The sequence below is a fragment of the Magallana gigas genome, chromosome 3 (assembly GCF_963853765.1).
Source record: "Magallana gigas chromosome 3, xbMagGiga1.1, whole genome shotgun sequence".
Taxonomy (NCBI): Eukaryota; Metazoa; Mollusca; class Bivalvia; order Ostreida; family Ostreidae; genus Magallana; species Magallana gigas.
The window spans coordinates 38,822,897-38,845,757 of record NC_088855.1 but is presented as its reverse complement, the minus strand read 5'-3'; the positions used below and the strand labels follow the sequence as shown (position 1 = coordinate 38,845,757).

The following is a 22,861-nucleotide window of genomic DNA, read 5'->3' as shown; positions in this document are numbered from 1 at the left end:
TAGTATGATCTCTTCATTTCTGTTCTAAATAAATTACACAGAAGATGTTTTAAAAATTCATTCATACAGCTATTTGCAAAACCGAATGTAGAATGTTTTGTATGCGTACAAGATTACACTTTCTTGATTAACATTTAAGTAAAGTGGTTGATCAACGAATTACGTACATATTACCCCCAAAAAATCAGGTATAGATTAACTATACTATACCCTTTTCTTATATTGTTTATTCCAATAACCTCTATATTTCCTTTCAAAGTATATGGCAATACGTGTATTTTGTTAGAAAAGCAGTGTTAAGTGTTTATTTACTCTGAGAGAAAACATATGTATGCATATTGTCTGCTGTTAGGTCTCTCAATGTATTCACTCAAGTAAAATACATAAGTTTGATCAGTGACCTTTGACTTGGTGACATGAAACCACTTCATTTATTTATTAGCAAGATTTGATTTAAATCACAAGCATCAGAAAATGTTATCTCATGGAATAAAATAATATTATAAATGCTATATTTAAGTCTCATTTCATTTGAAAAACATAAATGGGGTAAAAAAGCTGGATGATACATACTGAATTCATAATCCAACAATTTACATACATCAACGTTAAATATAGTAAAGATCTAGTAATCAACAGGTTCATGTACAAGTGCCGGTCGTTTAGCGAACAGGAAATAAACTATTGTCATTTTGATATTTTCAGTGGTGTTGTCTAAATACAAACAAGGTAAGGAATGGAAAAATACAAAATCATATTTTCGTTGAAAGATACATTAACGTTCCATAAAGTTCATAATATGTAACTTGTTTCTAAAAAGGTGTTGCTGTCAACTAAGCAACCACTTTACACTAAAGGGATCAAAGTTTAAAACACTCAAAGAAACCCTCTCTTCCCTTCCTTGTATAACACTGTAACCTATGGTATATATGTGATACTATTGGTATCAGGAGGAGTAAACACCATGATGTCAACTGAATGGTATAAATGCTACGATCCGATCTGTGAGAAATCTATAAATACGCGCTCTCTTTGAAACTATGCGTTGTTCAGTATGGTTAAGAATCAACTAACTGATGGAATGTACGGACATTATCTTCTTGCCTCTGGACTTTTGGGTGGACTCTTCCCATCCATTTTTTTATTCAATTTTGAGTGGAATTCAGCACTCATCTGCATTGTCGGAAATGTTCCCTCTTCAACCAAGTTCTTGGGATCCATAGCAATTGTGGCCACCAGTCTGGCTATCTGCAAGAATAAGAACTCGTGGATTTGCAGAACGCAAGGTTCAGTGGTGGCTAAGGTGAAAATATTTGTTTTGTGGATTCTAGGAATTGTTGTTTGCACTGTTCATCAGACTGGGACCGATATCCACATCCAACTTTTTCCTGAACTAACCAAGACAATGTCCATTGTGTTCATTATTTTGCAGACGCTCTTTTTAACTGCCTGCAGTCGTTGCATTTTTTATGAAAGCCGAAAAATCAAATACATCATGTCTTTTTTCGCTGTGGTCAACATGGTAAATTGGCTAGACACGACCGTTCGCAGTAGTATATTACTGACAGAATCTAATTTGACTCAACTAACAGAGAATTCGAATTGTCCTTGCTTAATTCTGATGCATGGAAGCCCCAAGACATGTTATTTTCATGGGGAATTATATGTATTACCTTTCCACATGGAGTTTAGTATTCTAGCAATAACCATCCTGATAGGTATTCCACAAACAAAGAAAAGAGAAAATCCACGTGATACAACATTGAACCATTTTGATACAACGTGTCGACATTTATCCCTCTCCGGAAAACAAAAGTTGTTGGTGATCATTGCAGCAACTGTTTTAAATACCCCTTTCCTTTTCTATGTAAGTGTTTATCCCACATCTTTAGCGGATGTTTTCAGTATCAATAAGATACATGTGTGGCTTGTCAGTGTTATAGGAGTCAAAATTATAATATTTGTTATGATAACAATTGCGTATCATAACTTGTACAAAATCAGTAACATTAAATATCAACCGATATATCTTAATTTCAACGATACAGCCCTAATCTTAGGTTCAGCTGCAGTAAATGCTTCCGGGGTTTTGAACTTGTTTCAAATGGACTCGAATCCTTTCACTATTACATTCCATTCTTGGTTTAATATTATTTATACTCTTTACCAAACATTTTTTATTTTATTTTTAAAATGCATTGTCATCCGGGACAAATATTCACCATTGTTGATAAGAGTAAGAATGATAGTGCTGATTCTCATTAGTTATAATATTCTATATTGGGTCAAGGACTCGCTTTTTTTTCTTTCCTTTTTAAAAGACGATGTACATAACAAATTCATCAGAAGTCTATTTTTCCTCTTGTACCCATCAGTATCTTTTTATCGATTTCAGTCAGCAATGGGAATGATACCATTTTTATTCTAAGTATTTGCTGTAAAAGTCAAAAGATTTGAAAAGTTTTAGTCCACGCTGTCACTTGATATTAGCCATCTAAAATAAAATGTGAAAACTTTCAAAATAAAATTATCTTGTGAGTATTTTCTGTATTTAGTTATGCTAACAAGAATATAACATCATGAGTATTTAAAAGAAATTATTCATTTAAGTACCGGTTAATGTCCATTTCCTTGAAACCTCGTGTGAAAACGAGAAAAGCGCACGTCTCATGCAAATCAAAAGCATGATTCCGTGATTTAATGACGCACAATCATGTATATCCGGTATTACAGACGCGGACTATGATACCGTTATGATCGAACAATTAATGATGCCTTCAGATGAAATAAATAAAAACAGGATAAGACCATACCCATAGATTAAAGAAATAGAGAGAGAGAGAGAGTGTGTGTTCAATGAAATATTATTTGACGTTTAGAAGTTTAGTTTATAGGTATTTTATTATAATAAAATATCAGCATGCATGTACAGTGGAGAATTAGAATAAAAAGGCTAATGAGACATCAATTGTTTTCGATATTAAAATGGACATTATATTCAAATTATGAATATCGTTTTAAAATTTTCAGTTGTCTAATATATGACCATGAAATGCATATAAAACTAGAGAAAGGTGAATAAAAATATGTGTTTTAGCAGGATTCGAATTTATAACGAGCAGCTGAGCTGCTGACGCTTAACCCTTTTGCACTATACTTAGACAGAAATATAATGACAGGAAGAAAATCAATTGATAGTTCTTCTTTTTTTTGGGGGGGGGGGGGTGATTTGGAAAAAAATTATCTAACATTTTAGAGATGTTTATATACCTCCTTAATGCGTCTACTAAATTTTTTGTGCCATTATAGCAGATGACCAGCATGTCTGAATAGAATGATTTCAATAATGGTTTTTCTTTTAAACTTTGAATTGTTTGGTCATAAGAATTGAGATTTTCCATACATTTGAAAGAGACAAAGCTTTCAAAGTAGACCTGTAATATGTAACACTTTATTTCGTGTCTGCAAGGAGACACACTATTTTCTTTAGATATCTTCTATTTTGTTAAATTTTGAAAATCAAGCCACAGCCGAAAACGGAATTTTATATCATGTTGAAAATCATGAAAAATGTAAGTATTCCATTTGAAAAAAAATACTGCAATGAAGGAGATAGACGCGGATACATACATTTTTCTATTTAAAAAATACTCTAAATTGGTGTTTTCTGGCTAATTTGTTTTAAGGAAAATGGGAAGAATTGCATTTTTTTATGTCACATTTAACCTTGTAAATATCATATCCTATTTATGTAATTATGCATGTACTCTTTTCTTCACTAGCTAGTTTGGGACATTTGGAACACAAATAAATACAAAAATAAAAATTGTTTGTAACAATCAAATTGGCTTGAATCTTTGTATTTAGTACACAAAAGCATGGTCTAAGCTTTGTTTACCCAAAAAAGTTGTTGGTTTTGAATCTTGCTTATGACTAAACGAATGACACTCAAAGTTTGGTTTATCTTTTAAATACACCAATAAAGCATCTTTAACATCAAAACTGAAAAAAATGATGCTTGAAATTTTCAGTCCATATCGTGACCGTGCCGCTTTGGTACATAACCATAAAAATAAAATTCAAGGTAATTCAATATTTCAAAATGATTTTCTGACGCTTATTGAGATAATCTAAACTACTCCCATCTATAAGAGGATATTTTTTTTATAGTATACCCCTAGAAGAGGAAGTGATTGGAAGCAAAGGTCCAAAGTTGGACGTTATGTGTTCAAATTCCAAGTGTGTCATAAAGCTACGAGTTTCTTTTTCTTTGGAGGATGTTAAATCTTGCGACTTAATGTGGATAAGATATTTCGAAAGTCATTGTATTGAAGTTATATATTTTTTTACTTTAAACTATCATCGTTTTGTTTAAAGGTACTTCAGGAATTAGATTTAAGTAAGAATATGTTGATATTATATTCAACTTTTAATTTTTGAGACGGAAAAACGGTGTGTAAATACCGGTAAGTTGCTGTAATTAAATTTATTATATATGCCCTAATCACATCTGAACTTACGCTGAAGACGTCCAATAAGAAATTGACGCCGGTAGGCAATTTACGTGTTATTAGTTTATAAAAGTCGACCCTGTCACTATACGGAAGGTACTGTTTATTTTAGAGAATCTGATTGTAATATGGATAATTTTACTTGTTAACGTTAGAATCTGATGACATGCATGCAAGAAGCTTAATAATCATTTGTGCCAAAAGCCGATTCATAAAAGAACTGAAGGATCCAAGATTCTTATAGATTCTGTCAATGAAAAATATGACAATACTGATATTTGAATTATTATAGGTTTGTTCAAGACCAAAGAATCATGTATATGTATACTTTTCATAATACAAAAATTGTACGTTATACCAATTTTGCAAACCTCTGAAATCTAGTAGTCAACCTGTGTTAAGACCAAAGCTACATCATTTAAATGTCAATTCATTTAGGTAAAATAGTTATTGACTTGATGGACAGGACATGCATACTGTACAAGAAAACACAAAACTATCACAAGAACAGAAATTGGAGTTCTTGCTTTTGGTGTAAAAAAGAATTACTCATTTTAAAGTACAAGCATCTCTCAAAAAGTTAGTGGGCAATGTCGCTTTGTTCTCTGTCGTATGTTTTTCATAAAAATCATAACTGATATTTCAAATTATGCACAACATTTATTTTAATGTAATGAACATTTTTGTTTAATTTGAGGCAATGCTATTTTTGTTACTCGATTTTAAAAGCAGTATGTTTTGTCACCGCGAAGCACGGTAACGTTAAAAATCATGACGTCAAGACAAAGCATGCACAGTTAATCAAATTCCCATTAATATTTCACAATTGGTCTTTCGTACCTTCCCCAGCATCTTAAAACGACTTTATACCATTTGACATCTCATTTGCCCACAATTGACAGATAATTGTTAGCTTTTCGATATTTTTATTTTATTTACCCGCGTATACATAGAAATAAAAAATTAATATACGTTTTATTAAAAAAAAAAACAACAACAACAGTAGTAACAAAAAAAATATAATGAAATACTATCCAATGACAAAGGACAATGAACCAAAATTCATGAGATTTGAGAAAAAATCAATATCTAGAGGAAAATCATCAGGTTTTTTTTAAAACATCGTTACAATTTAGTGTCTATTTTGAATATTTGATTTTCTTTACATTTCCCTTGAAATGCTCACAAACAAACAGATTGTCATTTTTGTCTACACATAAACCAAAAGGATAATTCAGATCACAGTTATCAAAGTATCGGAGAAACTGTCCTTTCTTATCCAGAATGTGGATACAATGGTTGTCGAAATCCGCTGTCAGAATACGACTTTGACTGTCTGTTGTGATACCATAGGGTAGAAATCGATATTTCTTGGTAACTGAGGGATGACCAGCATAACGAAATTGGAGTTTACCGACCTGATTAACAACCACTATTGCTCTAGCCCCACAGTCAGCTACACAGATGTCATGGTTTCTGTTTTCAGTGATGTATCTAGGATAACTATTCCCTGAATACAGATGTTTACCTTTGTCATCATATTGAATTATTTGTTTCTCTTTAGCACCTGAGTAACGGATAACTTTGGATTGAGCTTCATTAACACTGGTCATGGAAACAAGGATATCACCAGAATAGGAAACACAAAATTTACTTGGCCTCCATCCCTGTAATATGATCAACTTTTCTGTCTGTCCATTCTTTACTCTACAAACTGTCCTATTTTCCCAGTCACAGTACAGTAAATCCCCATCACTATCAACAGCTATATCCCTGGGCCATTCCTCTGATCTTGTTTTGATTGTCTGGAGTAGTGAACCCTCAACCATGAAGCATTTGATATCACTGGTCTCTCCACTCGTCCATATACTGTCTTCATTTAGACAGGTTACACTACGTAGATATCCATGCCCAGTCTGTATTGTGGCAACAAGCTCCGGTTCATCCAGTAGTTCTCTGACTGAAGCGATTGACTGGTTTAGTGACAAGACGTTCTCCTCTTTGGTAGTAGATAAAGGAGTAATCACTCCAAACATACTAAATAACTTTGTTCTGTCGATTGGTTTTGGAATGAATGTTGGCATAGTTATGCAAATCTTGTCAAGATGTTTGCTCAACATTTCGACATTTGAGCAGTATTCAATGGTTGGGGATATTTCAGTGGATTTCTCCATTTCCCTTAAGGCCACTAACGTTTGCTTGATGAAAGACTGTGTCTGTAATACTTTATCCAAATGTTTTTTCAAAATGTCTTCGTGTTTCATCTTTATCTCATCGATTTCAGTTTTCATTTTGTTAATAACGATGTCGATTTCTCTATGCCATTCGTCCTTCAACCTAGACATTTCCTTTGTCAGTTTCTCATATCCTCCATCCAGGTTAGCAAGCTGATTTTCCAAGTCGAGAGCAATTTCTTTGTACAAAGGAGTAATTAGATTTTCTAACTTCTCTCTATCCTTTTCAATAGACTCTTTCTTTATCTTGTAAATATTTGTAATTTCTTCAAATATATGGCCCCTGTGTTGTTCAGATGCAATACAAGAGGAACAAACATATATGTTCTTACAATCTCTGCATTGATATTTGCATGTTTCCTGTTGATGTGCATCACATTTCGGATAAATGAGTGTTGACCTCCGTTGTTTGAATGGTACAATTTTATGTTTGTCATATTCATCCAAGATGTGATCTAGTATACAAGGCTTACAGAGGTTGACATGACAAAAGTCACAGTAGCTATGTACAATGGCAGTCTCACAAAGGTCACATCGATGCAAATCCTGGGCACTAAAATGAGGATCCATTGTTCTACAAAATATAAATTCTAGACTTTGCCTTAAATTGTCGATGATATAAAACATATGTATTTTTAAATGATACTAAAACATCCTTCATAGGACTTATGCACATTTTAATTTTAGCATCTTAAACATTTACATGTAAATTTTTTTGGCTTTAATGAAAATGTTGGGAGGAATGTAAACTGAAATAATGTATTTTATTCCTCTGCAACTTTTCAAGTGTTTTGAGTGAAGGTGCAATGTTAAGTTTATGTATAATAAGTATACACATATGTATTTATTATATTTTCATGTTAAATACTGAAATCTGATTGGTTAAGATGCAATTTATAATCCGTTCTATTACCCTCAGCGTTAGCAACACCCTTGGCAACGGGTATCACAACGAATTGTTACATGCGCGTAAATTATGCGAGTACGGTTCGCCATAAAATTCACGTCATTTCTATTTAAAAACAGAAAGTTTTCTTTGTACTTAAGACATTCAGTATAATAAAATAAATAGTGCCTGTTTGGGAGGGTAAGAGTTGAAATTAACACCCCTCGAAAACCATTGTCAACCTCCGCTTCGCGTCGGTTGACAATGGTTTAATCGGGGTGTCAATTTCAACTCTTACCCTCCCAAACAGGCACTATTTATATAATGTGTATTAAATGAGCTTGTTCGTACAAGTGAGTATGAACATTTATGCGCAGTACCTGCAATATTTTTCAAAATAGCAATGCAACACAGCTTGATTTCTCAGATCGAAACGCCCCTGTTAGCTTATCAGGTTCCAATACAATGCGTCTACGAGGATTTTGTATTGCAGCTAGCCCGGATGATAACGTTGAAAATTTGCGCAATGTATTCCGAATGGAGAAAAGATGTAAAAATTCCCCACTATAAATCTCCGTAAGAAATCAGTTTTCGTTCCTGTTAATTTTTCCGAGTGAAAGATGATAATGTGTCAATGAAATTTTCTTGGAAATTATCCCTTTCAACTATTTCAATTACACTTCTTTCACTGGTATGTGTATTTATCGTCCAAATGTGCTGCATAAATATCTTTGGACAGACTACAGCTGTATTCTTCATCAATACCAAAACGAACTATAAAATATTCTCATTAAATGCAATTGCGACTAGATAGAAGAGGATCTCCCATATGAAATACTGGCTGTGGTTGGCGACGGTTTATCCATAACATCAAAAGCGAAAGTACATAAAATTTATAAATGAATGTAATTGTTGAAAATATATAAAAAAAAAATCTTCAATACAAAATATTGAGGATATTCAGTGAACAAAAAGGGGAATACATACCGTGCTTATAAGACTTAAATAAAACTATTTTTTCTTCTTACTACCTGTCAAACATGGTTGTAAATGGAATGTGATCACCTGACAGCTTCAAGATAAATAGAATTACTTCCCTTATAACACACCTTGAGATAAGTCCATGTTGTTTGAACACAGTCACTTTTCTCAATACAACGAAAGCTGGAGCTGAATTTTTGTACAGAGTGCGAAATATATTGTTAGAACGTTAAACTAGTTAAAATAGTTAAACTATTCTTCTGTTAAATGTTTGCGTTTATATAGGTTTGGTTTTATGATAAAAATCAATACCGTGCTTTCAATTTGATATTGAAAAAATGTTTGTTGATTTAATTCCATGTCTTATCGTATGATATATTATCATATAATATTATATAAATAGTGCCTGTTTGGGAGGGTAACAGTTGAAATTGTCACCCCTAGAAAACTATTGTCAACCGATTGGAAGCAAAGGTTGACATTGGTTTTAGAGGGATATCAATTTCAACTGTTATCCTCCCAAACAGGCACTATTTATTTTATTGTAGTGAATGTCTTAATTTTAGGAAAATTAGTACTGCTTTTATATAGAAACGACGTGAATTCGACGGCGAACCGTACGCACATAATTTACGCGCATGTAACAATTTGTTGTGTTACCCGTTGCCAAGTGTGTTGCTAACGCTGAGGGATTTCAGCATTTAACATGAAAGTATTAAATAATAAAAAACATTGTTTTGCCTCGGACTAGAATGTCGCGACGTCATTGGATGAAACGCGTCACGTGGCTGCCTTACAAATTTCTTTAAAAGGCAAGCGTCAAAATTTATAGGGCAACATGGCGGACGTAACGTTATTTGTACTGATTTTCTACACAAACGTTTGTTTACATATCAAACTTTAGGTCCTCGACAAAACAAAACACTTATCAGGTTTGTTACTGACTGTTTAAAGAAATTTGTGGGGTCGGTAAAGTCCATAGAAGGCTCGGCTCCGCCTCGCCTTCTATGGACTTTACCGACCCCACAAATTTCTTTAAACAGCCAGTAACAAACCTAATAAGTAATAATGTTGTACTTTAATATATGATATGATATTAAAATCAACATATACCATTAAAATCATTTAATATGGTATATTTTAATTCCATATAATTTTAAGTAAGTTATTGAATAACAGATATGCAACTTTTTTACTTAAGGTAAAATTGAATCATTTCGTACATAACAATGCCTATATCATGCATATTATGTGTTTTGTGATATATTTTATCATCATTAATTCAGGTAGTATGATATTGATATTGAATTATATGATCAACATTAATTATATTTATTCGAAATAGATTTGAAACATCGTATTCAAACTTTAATATTGTATAAATTCTTAAATACTGTAAATGTATACTATTTAGCAGTGTATTCATTTTACCCTTTTATTGTTTTCTTTATTTATTTTTTTTTGGGTGAAAAGCAGCTTCCACTCGAATTTTCAGTAAATTGAGAGTCCTGCATCTCACTACTGATATTCGACATTTTGTTGACCACTAGAAACACCCAGTAAAACATGCTATACAATTAACTGGAAAAAGAAACTTCGTTACCATTTTTCTTTCAATCCAAAGACTTAAATCAGTTAGTTTGGTAAAAATTTACCATAAAAATGTTATAAGAGGAACATGATTTATTTCATGTACATATTTTCAAACATCCTGAATTAGAGTAGAGCTTTGTCAGTCATTACATATATGTGTTTGGAGAAAAAACAGTCTCAAAAATTTTGTTAACAATGAATTCAAAGTTTTTTCAACTTTATATACCAAATTGTTATTTGTCATCGAATTCCACGTTCAAACCGATTCGGAAAAAGATACAGTGTCACACAAATCACCACTTTTGACGACTTTTAAGCTGATAAAAGATTAGTCATAATGTCTCATATGTCGGTCGTCATTACTAATAGTAAAATACCCTTTTATGAGCCACTATGTCACTTCAGAGTGTTTGCATTTTAATGAAAATGATATTTTCTTGCTAAAATATCATATCGAATTGATGATAATGATTTACACTCTAACAAGTGTATGAATGGCATCCAAAATTTGACAAAAAACTTTTTTATTTCGTTCCATGCAATTCCATTAACGGCATTCTATTGTTAGAAGGCGGTTTCTTGTTCTACATTTAATAAAAAAAAAAAATTAATTTTTTCTTGCAACCCATTTACATGTTAATATTTTTCTTATATATGTTGTACTTTCTTTATTATGAAAATTCTGTAAGTGATGTCTCTATTGGGATTATTTTTAAATTAAACCAATATTTGTATAAACTGCATGATCTTTGAGCTTTTGGTAACCTATTTTCCGCTTTAAATTTTTGATCTTTTCAACGTTTACATTTTTTCTGTTGTGTTAATAAAATTTATCATGCATACATGATATCCATGGATTGGTGGTCACGTGCTTACATGCAGTATAAATTAGAAAGTATTCTTGTTGTATAAACGAATTCGTAGTCATCTTTAATTAGCTGTATGTGTCTCTTGGCATCATGAACTGTATAAAAATACAAGAGGTCAATAACGTGCAATACTCAAGGAATCGAATATTTCAAAATTATTTTATTTCTTCTGTAATGTGGTACACCCGAGCACAACAAAATAAGCATAAACAATGTACGATTTTTTTTTTCAAAAATCCGACACTATTGATTCTACGTACACATATACAATGTTATAAAGTTTATTTTGTTGACAATAAAAACGATTGATATTTAAAGAGAAATAATGGTTTACATGCATGACACATGTATGTAATTACAGGTGCATGTTCGTGTAATTCAGAAATACATACGCGGTTTATAAAAGAATTGTAATAATGTTTCACAGTTTGTGAAACAACAAGCCTCACACGTGGAACTAATTAGTTTTGAGCTATCACAGCTGATGGGAACACTTCAATAAGATTAAGCTTCCAAAGTTGTCGGAATTAGCTATTGTTTTTATGAGACTTCATAATTATGTGAAGCAGAACTTTGTTTTGTTTTTGGAATTCCATCAGATAATGAAAACAGCAAATAACAAAGCAGCTATAGCACGGAGTATATTGTGGATATTCGACATTTGCACGGCATTTTTTTCTATAACAAAAACAAATACATGTATGATTGGCATCCGGTACACTGCATCAGATAGTATTCAATCGTTCGCCATTTTTGCTTTGAACATGTAACTTGATGATGTAATGAATGATCGAAATAATAAAAATCCCACTCAACAGTATCACAACATGCTATGAATGAGGTATGTTTGCTTGTCTGTGTCGCTGCTTTACTGTCCTGTTAATTCGTAGTTCATACCGCTCCAAGTCTTGTCTAAGTAGGCTGGGGTACAGAGTATAGTTCGTGACGTCACGCTCGGGCCGCTTGAACCGCCCCGTTAAATTCTCAATAACACACGACAATTCTTTCTGTGATATGTTTATGCGTAAAAATTTGAGTAAACTTTTGATTTCATTTATTGGATCCGATTTCAGATCTTCATATCTCAGTATATGTAAATCACCAGGAAAATCAAGCCAAGATTTGTTCAGTTCAAACCAACTCTTCGCTTTGATAGTCACAAAACCTTTCCATTCTGAAAAAAAGATATTTACAACAAAATTAAGCATACATCTTGTTTTGAAAGTAATACACAATATCTAATACAGTACAGTATATGTCTACACATTGTACAACACGTTTTTGATGGTCATAATAAAAAAAACTCTCTCTCTCTCTCTCTCTCTCTCTCTCTCTCTTTCTCTCTCTCTCTCTAATGCAAATTGAGTACAAGTGCTTGTATATGCATTAATCTTTTCTTCCACAAGGATCACATAGATCCAACTACTTTCAATTTGTATACGTGCATAACAGCACTGCAGCATGCATATGAAACTGAGAAACCATATCTTACAACTCCGTTTTAAGGTTTAAACGACATTTGTTTATAAAAAAAAAAAAATCGAAATTGTACAAGCCTGTGCTTCTTTTCTAAGTATTCACAACATTGCCTGTCCGGTGTCATTTTTAAAGACTTCATATCACTTACATTTAAATATATCGAAAATGAGAAATTTATTTAGTGTTTTCGTACTTAATTAAATGCACTCTTACTTGAATATACTATGTACGTATACAAAGAAATCAAAACTCAACCAAAACCTCCCAACCACACACATGCACGACCTTAATTTTCGTATATATATGAATGTCCACATTACATGATTATTTAAAATATATCCTATTTTACTTAAGACATCATCATGAAGCAGTCTCAGTTTACAATTCAATAATTTTTTACAGACCAATGCTGTGAAGTTTACAAAATGATGTAAATTTTATTAATTAATACCATGATTGAAATACAGATCTCTATACATGCGGTAAATTCAAAATTTACAACATGACAGTTGAATACACGTTTAAATGTATCACCTTTTTTTGGTTTATATAACATCTACATCTACCAAGTAAGATTTCCTCTTTCTTACGGAATTTTATTGTAATTGATAGCGCTGTAGAAACTAACAGCACTGCATGAAATCTACACGCCTCTTTAATCGATTGGTCGAAACCTCTAGCAATGTAAGAAAAATCACGGGCTGCACGAAATCATCATGATGAATTCAGACTCAAATTCCAATAGAAGACGATATGGCTGTTTCATTTATCAAACATACGGATGTACATTAACAATAATTTAGATATTTATTTTTTACTTTTCCGACCAATTTATGAATTTGTTAACAAAGAGATGTAAACATAAACAATAAAATGCTTTTTTGATGATTCTTGCGAGTTTTGAAGGTAGCCGTCATTGCAGAAAAAAAATTACGTAACGCGCTAACGCGGGTAATATATTTTTTCTGCAATGAAGCCACCTTCATATTCCGCATGAACCACCAAAGAAAGCATGTTATTGCTTAAGTAATTCGATTTTGTATATTTAGGTTTATGCATATTTGTCCCTGGGATACCCATTTTGTTTTATACTCGTTGATTTAGTTTTTTCTTGCAAACCGATTGTAGGTTTTCCAGCCAATTTTGTGTAGTTAATGACGTTTCTACATTGTGCGTCACTTTAAATATACAACTTACTATGCTTTACTGTTATAATTTCATTTTGAAAACAAACAAACTTTAATGTTGCCTTTAGAGATAGAGAGGTTTTAACTACTAGTATATGTATGTACATGTATATATGATTGAGCATTTATAATTTGAACACTCTGCTTAACGATCTTGGAACAACTTGCATGCACTTGATACAAATCGGATTTAAATCTCATCAATATAAAACAACTTGATTGAAACATACGTTTAGTACGCAATGAAAATTTAACCAGCGATTTTCACCGCAAAATATTCCCGCTGCCTGCATGAAGTCTCTAATTCTTAAGAGTATGCCAAAGTTTAGGGATAAATTACCTGCACTTTTCTTATTAGTGCACCGATGTGGTCTCCGTTTTATCAGCATTTTGTTTCGATAAGTACAGAAGAATTGCACTCCCTTCCCGCTTTCACACAAACCCTTTAAAACACCTACTTTTAGTGAAATCCTCCTTTCTAGCAAAACCAATATGGCCGCCCCTTAATCTATTGAATTCCGCTAGCAGGGCGTCTTTGGGATTTCGGAGAATAAGAATTGCCTTTTGGTATTTTTGGGTTTCATTTCTGCCATAATCGTGAGTCTTGACGACAAGAACCGAAGAGTTCTGAATATTCTCTCCCGGAAATCCCATAATTTTCAGTACTTTGTCGTTATATATACTTCCGGTAAGAATTCCTGGATAAAAATGAAAAAAAAAATTCAAAGTATCAGCTATTGTGACTTCAAATTTCATTTCAATTTCAAAATTGCAAATAAATTTCAAATTTTATAATTCCGTTTACCAATTATATCAAGATATATAAATCTTTTATTAATGAATGTTTTTATTTTTAATTTGTTATAAAATGTATTACTTAATAAATGTACCTTTATCAAACAAAACAATATATACACGTATTTATAGATTTACGCCTTTTGCAGTTTCGAATACAGTTGCAAATGTCTAAAGTCTTATCCGGTGGCAAAATGGATTTCGCATCTTAATATAGTCGTTTGTTGTTCAAAGATACCAAATTGAATATATTAAGCTGGTTTAAAACAAACTGGTGTCGCCAGGTAATTAAGTGTCCACTGACATTTACAGGTATATAGGTAATTAAACATCTTACCTGTGGCTTGTTGTAGAATATGTCGGACCCATGTATTTCCGGATCCGGGGAAACTAGCTAAAGCAGTGAGAGGTAGTGGAGTTTGCGACAGATGTGGCTTTTTGCACTTCCATAGAGCCCTGTCATATTTCATGTAGGCAAAATACAGACGGTCCCTATTGACCGGAAGTGACACGGGGGTGTAGGTAGATTTGATCAGGCCGTACAGGGATAGACCATTAAAGACCACGATGTAAAACAGAGCGAGGCAGACGACAGCCGACGACGAAAACCTGAAGCGGTAACATGTAGACCAGCTCATTCGTGGACCTCTATGTTATCCAAGATTCTGAAATGATGAGACATTCTATAATATAATTTCCAACGTTCGTTGAGCCGTTCCGTGAATTCTGACAATATTGGTTCTATATATAAAACGTTATTTGGCTCCAACAGCGCTGTAATGAAGTTCATTCTTATCTTATCTGACGATTCCATTAAATGCTTACTCCATCAAGTTAAATTGATTACAGAGCAAATAAAATATCTAAAAATTCGATCTTCAGCACTCTTTCTTTCCTCGTTGTCTGCATTCTCTCGGTGAACTGTATCTTTCATGAAAACATGCGCACGAAATAAACAAGCACTGTAATAATTAGGTGAAGAAAACGGAAGTTGAAACTCACAAGACGGAACACACGGCAACCAATCTAACTTAACATGCTTTTCTTTTCATTGTCATGTTTACATAATTAAACAAGACGCTTGCTTCTTTTTTATGGCATTGTAGATTTAGGAAAGGGGCAAAATATATCAAGCGTGAGAATTTCCAGGGTGGTCTCCGAAATCAGCAATACAGCAATAAAAACATAAAATATTTGACTTGTTTCATAGATTGATAAAAAAATAGGGAACTCTCGAATTAGAGACTGTTATTTTTTTTAAAAAGAAACAATAAGAGCGCTCGGATCAAGGTAGGCCTGCTGTTAAACTTTTACGTTTCAGAGATCATACTAAAGCAATGCCAATATTCGATAAAAACTACACCACTTAATGATTCAAACATGAGGGATAATGAAGTTTTTTCTGATATTTTTTTTGTATGATCTCAAAGGTTTATGCAATTATAGATATGGTTGCCATCGCTTTCCGAGTTAATGCCGATTCGAAGACAATTTCATTTTCTCCGTTCTAAAAAAGCATCATATCTAAAGAGACCATTTCAAGTTTATCTAACTTCATGTTTGCGAATCATTAAAAAACCTTCAAAGACACTGATGGTATTTTATTGATTCGCAATGGTATTTAATCAGTCCATCATTTTCTCCGTGTACATATACTATCCCTTATCGACAGATCCAAAGAGTGAATGGCAGTTAACGAGATGCTATAGGGAGGTCGGCCATTGATGACGTATCGTTCGTTGATTAGATTTAGTCCGGCGGACCGGGAGATACCGGGTGATGACGGACTACTATAATCAGATTTTCTACTTGTTACTGACACACTCAGATCGATGTTTAACAAAGACAACAATAACAGAATATGACAGGGCATAAATCCACGACATCTATCTTCATCCAGATATAGTTATCTTGAATTCAACAACTTATTTCTCAGTAAAAAAAATAGTTCATCCAAGGCAGTTATCTACATCTAACATGTACATTCAAATAGAGAGTATTGAAAAATGTTCAATAGGTTAGTGTTTTGGGGGTTTTTTTTTGCAATCAAAACAGTATTTATTTACAAGTACTCAAAATTAAGATAGAAAATATCGTTATTTTTATTTTTTTGTTTTGAGAATATTCTCTCCATTATCCTGTTTACTATTATATTTATCATTTCCATTTTATCATTGTCATTATAATAAAACTTGCATAAGTAACGAAGTATAATTTTCAGAGCTTTCATTTGTTATTGAGAAAAACACTTTTACCACAAATAATGCAAAATTAATTGTTTTGTTATTTCTTCTCATGTAAATTCGTTCAGTTAGAACCTAGAATTTCAATTTAAATGGAATTTGCAACAAGGCTTATGGAATATACTAGAGGTCTTACGGTTATAGGCATTGCAAACCACGGGTTTTTTTTTCAATAAAAGGTTGATTTTGTTTGGGTTTTTTTAATTGTTTTTTTAGGGGGGGGGGGGTCATTTCTTTCTTTCTCTCTTTTTTGGGGGTGTTTATTTTTTTCGTTTTTTTGCAAACAGATCAACCAAAATCTATGATGCCAATTTATTTGGCCAAAGTATTTTAACAGTGTTGCCTGCAATTCAGAATATTATAATGAAGTATGAGTATTTATCAAAAAGACCATTCATTTTAACTCATTTATGCATGTTGTTATTTTTACCCCTAAAATCAATATGAAATAGGATTGTAATAGACTGTCATAAGAATATCTGATTCATTTTTCATGAAAACACGATTCCTGAATCCAATCCAATTTTTTTTTTTAAATCTGTAAAGTTAAAGCTACTTTTCCTTGTACCCTAAAATTAAAATAGAAAGCAATTTTGAGCCATGACAGAAAAGTCGAAATGAATTATTATTTTAAAAAAAACCATGGCGTTTTATCAAGCTGGGAACTCCAGCAAAATGTGTTATCTAATAATTTTGAAAATAATCCGTCAAGCATTTTGTGGAATATGGGGAGAGACTTGCGTCGCCTTTGGTTCACGTGCACTGAGAAATTCTATTAATATTAATTCGGTGAAAAATTTTATCTATATTTTTGATTTGCTGAAAAAACACAGCTCAGTGGATTATGTTTCACTTTGTGCCGTGAAATCTAATAGGCTATCTGGGTTTGAAAGATTATTCCAGCTAAATTAATATTGGAAAGGAATACAACGCCGCCATTGTTCTTCTACTCAATTTTTCGATAACACAATTTCTAATACATAAAACTTTTCCAGTAATGGAGTTTTTTAATAAAGAAAAAATATTATTTGTATAAAAGTACACCCCTTAAAATCATCTACATTTCAAATAAATTGTATGTACGTTATTTGACTGATACATATTCTGTTTTCACAAAGTATCGGAGAGTAACTCCAGACTGCAATGTCGCTGACTCTCCCGACTTAGGACGGACAAGGGCTGAGGTTTTTTAAACAGAGAAATTGCGAGAATACTAGTTTGAAACTGAAAAAACCACATTATTTTTACTACGGAACAGAGAGCATTGGTTAACCATACACAACTTAGATTTATCATCGTCTCCAAACCGAAATCTTTTTAACAGATGTATAGAGAAGATGAGAAAGAGGAGAAGACGGTATTTGTAGCAGTGTACAATATGTACAGTAGATCACGTCATCAAAGGGTCGTAGCATAGAATAAGCCTGCAAAGTAAACCCCCCCCCCCCCCCCCCAAATCCACACATACACAATTATTCATAAACAATATATTGTATAAGTAACAAGAGGCCCTGAGACCACATCGCTCACCTGAGCCACAATAGCTATAACTATAAGAATACATAAGTATAAAGGTATCAGATTCAAAATGTCTTGACAATTAAGTACAATACAAAAACATGTTTTAAAAACTGCTGATTTTTATTAACATATTACCAAACCCCTTTTGTTGTTTTAGATTTTCCTCTATTCTTATTAAAAATCCATCTTCTGTGTGGTCCCATTTTTCTCCAGGGAATCATGATTCTTCAATCTGCACAACTTGTGCTTTAACAAAAGTTTCAGCTTTTTAAAAAGAAATTTCTCTTTATCTTCCCATGTAAAACTTGAGCCCCCCCCCCCCCATTGTGGCCCAAACATACCCCCTGGGAACCATGATTTGAACGAACTTGAATCTAAACTACCTGAGGATGCTTCAACACAAATTTGAGCAATACTCGCCTAATAGTTATTGAAAAAAAGATTTTTAAAGATTTTCTCTAAAAAAAATTATGTAAAATTTGATCCCCCGTCATGGCCCCACCCTTCTCCTGTGGACCACAATTTGAACAAAATTGAATTTGCACTACCTGCGTGAGGATGCTTCCACGCAAATTTCAGCTTTTCTGGCCAAATTGTTTTTAAAATGAAGATTTTTGAATAATACAAAAACAATTTCAGTCATAATTTTAAATTATCTCCCCTCATTTGAACAAACTTGAATCCCCTTTACCAAGTTGTTGCTTTGTGCCAAGTAAGGTTGAAATCGCTTTTGTGGTCCCGGAGAAGAAGATGAAATTGTTAGAAGTTTACAACGCCAACAACGACAGACAATGAACAAATCTTGATCAGAAAAGCTCACGTGAGCCTTCGGCCCTGATGAGCTTAAAACGAGCTTAATAATTGAACCACCAAAAAGCTGTTTATTATGTATTTGTACATGTGTCAGATCAAAGTTCTTATTAACCGGTGATTAGCCTTACCCTAAGCGTTATCTTCCGGACAAAGTTGATACCTTCTTGAAAACTTGTCAAACAGCAGCCGAGTGCCTTAACCACATAAGTGTCATCTCTTAGAAAATAATGACTCTTCAGTTTAATTTTAATTCAAACTTCCTATCAACTGCTAGAGTCCGTGTTAGCAGTTAGTGTACTACACGTAAGTGTACTGTAGAGGCAGTTGACATTCCACACCCTTTATAAATACAGTTCATCAATAAAAACCAGGCGACGATAAAATACACGCCTATCGGAGTAAGTTTTGTCTCAACAAGCTGTGTTTTCTTTTAAAATTCCTCACTTTTTTAACAAGTTCATTTAAACTTTTTTCAACAAAAGGTTTTATAGACGACGCATTTAGCTGTTATTGAAATGAAAGAATTACCTGTGTAACATCCATATCTGAATGCGTCTACATTTACCAATTCTTAAAAGCTGGTTTATTATAAAAAAAAAAAAAAAGACAAAAAAAAAAAGACATGCCCCTATGACACATGAACAAAAAAGACACTTACAAAACAAAACATGAAAAAGCCTCACACTTAAAACATGTATGTAAATACGATTACCTACTTTTGTCAACTCCCAGCCGAAAAGCCCGTGGTCATAATGGTGAATCAGCAACGCGCTGATCTCGCTATCTCTGGTAGGAAGCTGAAGAAAGTAAACCTTTCATCACTAAACCCTACTGTTGTGAAAACTTCCACCAGCCTGAAAGAAAATATAACACCTCTTCAGTAGATGGCACAGTGTAGCCAGACCTCGTGTGAGGGTCTGGACTAGCGGGGGAAATACCGGTGAAATGGATACCTATCGTTTTCGTCCATGATTCAACACGAGAGCCCCTTACCTTCAGTTTATATTTGTAACAAATATTTATGTTACAACACACCCGTAGTTATCAGTGGTCGAGAAGTGCTCTCCAATCGATTCATTCATTTTAGTCTCTCTTTTTTCGTCAAATTACATAATCATATTGATATTGTAACAGATTATATGTCGGTTGCGTGCTATGACACATCCAGCTGCCAACTCAAAACTAAAGAGCGTCGTGATCAATTCATTTACAATAATGTAAACATTTCAGGTAATATGATACAATCATGAATACATGTACAGGTTCTCTATTTTTTCTCATTTAGTTCAAGTACCTCATGAAAAATTTATCATTTGCTTTGCATGCTTTTTAAAAATGCTTTTGACAATAAACAATATTCATCTATTAGCACCTCGCACGTAAACAAAAAAAATATCCAATGTCACATTTTAAAAATCCATTCTTGTATTTTTTTAAAGCGATAGGTTCAGCGAACAATCAATATTAATATTCAAGTGAAACACATAAAATACAGATACGAATCTATATATGACCCCAATGTTAAATGTGATATCAAATGGTTGTTATAACAGTCAATTGTTTGCATTACTCTTATTCTATTTGTTTGTACTATTTTCAAAGGCGTACAAAGGTGTCTCTACTTGATCCACGTATATTTGATGTTCTCACATTCATAATTGAAATTTATAAATAGCGTCGATTTCATCTCATTGCTTTGAAATTTCAGGAAAAGAACTTTTTAAACTAGATTAATGTTCTTCTATATTGATTATTAAAAGATGAAAAAAATAAGCAAAATCTTTCTACGAAGAATTTAATTTTTTTTTTCACTTCAGCATGTTGTTTTATTCAGCTTCGCTAAAATGTTGCTGCAATGCCTCCTCTGTAAGCTTAGTGTAATACGCCAATAAACTGTCAGGATTATTTAATGACAGGTGATGCGATTAAGGTAATCATTTGACATATCGGACATGCAGAGAGAGAAAAAAAATCCTTAACGCGGCGAGAATGGCGGCAAAAGCACTGGGCTGTTCGATGTTCAACACAGATCGGTGTATTATGGAAGGCGTTTTATTTTTCATCATCCCTTCCTCATATAACGCGTATGATTCAACATTAATAGTGGTGGTTTATTCATACTTCTTGAACACATCTCATTTTGTGCACTTTATAAATCAGCCATAAAATTACGTCACTGAAAAACAAGACAGCGGGGCTTCTTAGAAACGCATATCTTTTCTTACCGAGGAAGAGGTTAATTCGGTAAACAAACACTACATAACTGTTTACATATTTGCTTCAAGCATTCAAATTACAGTCAACTACCGTTTAAAAATACTTACAGTTGAAAATCACATCAAAAGAAAAGGTCCTGTACAGTTTTCACATAAATACGATTTTCGTTCCTCGTCTCCAGCGCATATTAAAAATCAATCATACGTTGTTGTTTTGTGTTTTTCTTTCTTTCTTCCTAGCGGCAGACTACAGGTGACGTGCCGTCCAAGAATTGACCACTGATAGTTCCTATTGGTTTATACATGTATAGCTTGCATACACGTCAAACATCAGATTAGCTGACAGGTCAGTAATCCCAGTTTATATAGACAGCGATTTTTTTTCTTCTCTCTCTCTCTCTTTTTTCTCTCTCAACATTTTATCAGTGTTTACGTTGAGACTATTCTCGTCATTTCATTATTCAACAGTTTTTTTGGATTAATAGCAACAATATGCTTCCTCATACAAAATAAAAATGTTTTTACTTTTTATTTCTAGCATTGATATGACACGATTTGTTTACACACTGCAGTGGCTATCAAAATAATTGCCAGATGTGAATTTTTTTACTGCAATTGTCGGCTATATATATCGGGTTTGAAACTGTATATCTTTTAATCTATCATATGTTTATATATACCCTATGTCGCTGCACGAATAATTTCACGAATAATGTAGTTCATTGAATGATTTAATTTCACACAATATAATACTAAAGTGTTATCAATTATTTTAAAACTCTGTTCATAACAAGAGAAGAAAACAACCTTGTTGTAGTACAGTGGTTCCTTATTTATAAGGATATTTTTGTTATCAGCATATGTACGCAAATACATATACAATAGCTCGATTATTTAAGGATATCACACATGATATTATTTTACGGCCGACCATAAAGCAACCAAAAACAAAACAAAAAGCTTATGAATACAATCGATGGACACTTTTCACTTTTTTTTCACAATAATTGATTTTAATGCAATTTTAGCAGATTTTGCAAAGGTTTGCGTACAGCAGCAGATTGTATTTTACATATAACAAAAGACGAAACTCATAGTTACAGCCGTAGTTGATTTATGCTTATTCAATTTTTTATTGTTTCGCTTTTTAAGAACTTACTCTTATTTCACCAAAAATATATCTGCTCGGATTATTGAAAGAGCTCATTTTTTTATTTATAGAAACCGATATTGTTTAAAAGTTTTAGATAATATCTTCGTTCAAAGTGCATACTTTAAAGGTGTTCTAATCCATTTAAATCTCCGTTTTATTAAATCATATAGTTTTGAATCAAAAAAATCTTATTGCAGCTTAAACATCATTTTAATGAGGGGGGAGGGGGGGTTACTGTGTGATTAAACGCTCACAGTTGAACTTCTACAGTGCAAGTAGGAGAATAGTTCACTGGACAACAATTTCTAGAAAGCACTGCTTGAGCCAATATATTTTAAAAAGGAACATTTTTGTACACATATGCCTTACTGATCAAGACA

At 32.9% G+C, this 22,861-nt stretch overlaps 2 protein-coding genes across 8 annotated transcripts; both read right to left on the bottom strand.

The window, feature by feature from the left end:
• Nucleotides 1–5,625: 5,625 nt before the first annotated feature.
• Nucleotides 5,626–8,720, bottom strand: LOC117680598 (E3 ubiquitin-protein ligase TRIM71-like). The gene is made up of 2 exons (XM_066079692.1): nt 8,619–8,720; nt 5,626–7,319 (listed from the first exon to the last, which is right to left on the bottom strand). The coding sequence occupies exon 2, from the start codon at nt 7,313–7,315 to the stop codon at nt 5,651–5,653; it is 1,665 nt and encodes a 554-aa protein (XP_065935764.1). The 5' UTR covers nt 7,316–7,319; nt 8,619–8,720; the 3' UTR covers nt 5,626–5,650.
• A 2,494-nt stretch (nt 8,721–11,214) lies between these two features.
• LOC105329762 (WSCD family member CG9164) lies at nt 11,215–21,796 on the bottom strand. 7 transcript variants are annotated; one of them, XM_034481484.2, is made up of 5 exons: nt 21,437–21,796; nt 19,825–19,966; nt 14,873–15,200; nt 14,199–14,438; nt 11,215–12,248 (listed from the first exon to the last, which is right to left on the bottom strand). In XM_034481484.2, the coding sequence occupies exons 3-5, from the start codon at nt 15,171–15,173 to the stop codon at nt 11,905–11,907; spliced, it is 885 nt and encodes a 294-aa protein (XP_034337375.2). In that variant the 5' UTR covers nt 15,174–15,200; nt 19,825–19,966; nt 21,437–21,796; the 3' UTR covers nt 11,215–11,904. The 7 variants fall into 7 exon arrangements, with proteins under 7 accessions (XP_034337375.2, XP_034337371.2, XP_034337372.2 ...); XM_034481480.2 differs by having other exon boundaries at nt 19,829–19,966; nt 21,437–21,740; XM_034481481.2 differs by lacking the exon at nt 21,437–21,796 and adding an exon at nt 20,106–20,255 and having other exon boundaries at nt 19,829–19,966.
• Between the last annotated feature and the right edge of the window lie 1,065 nt (nt 21,797–22,861).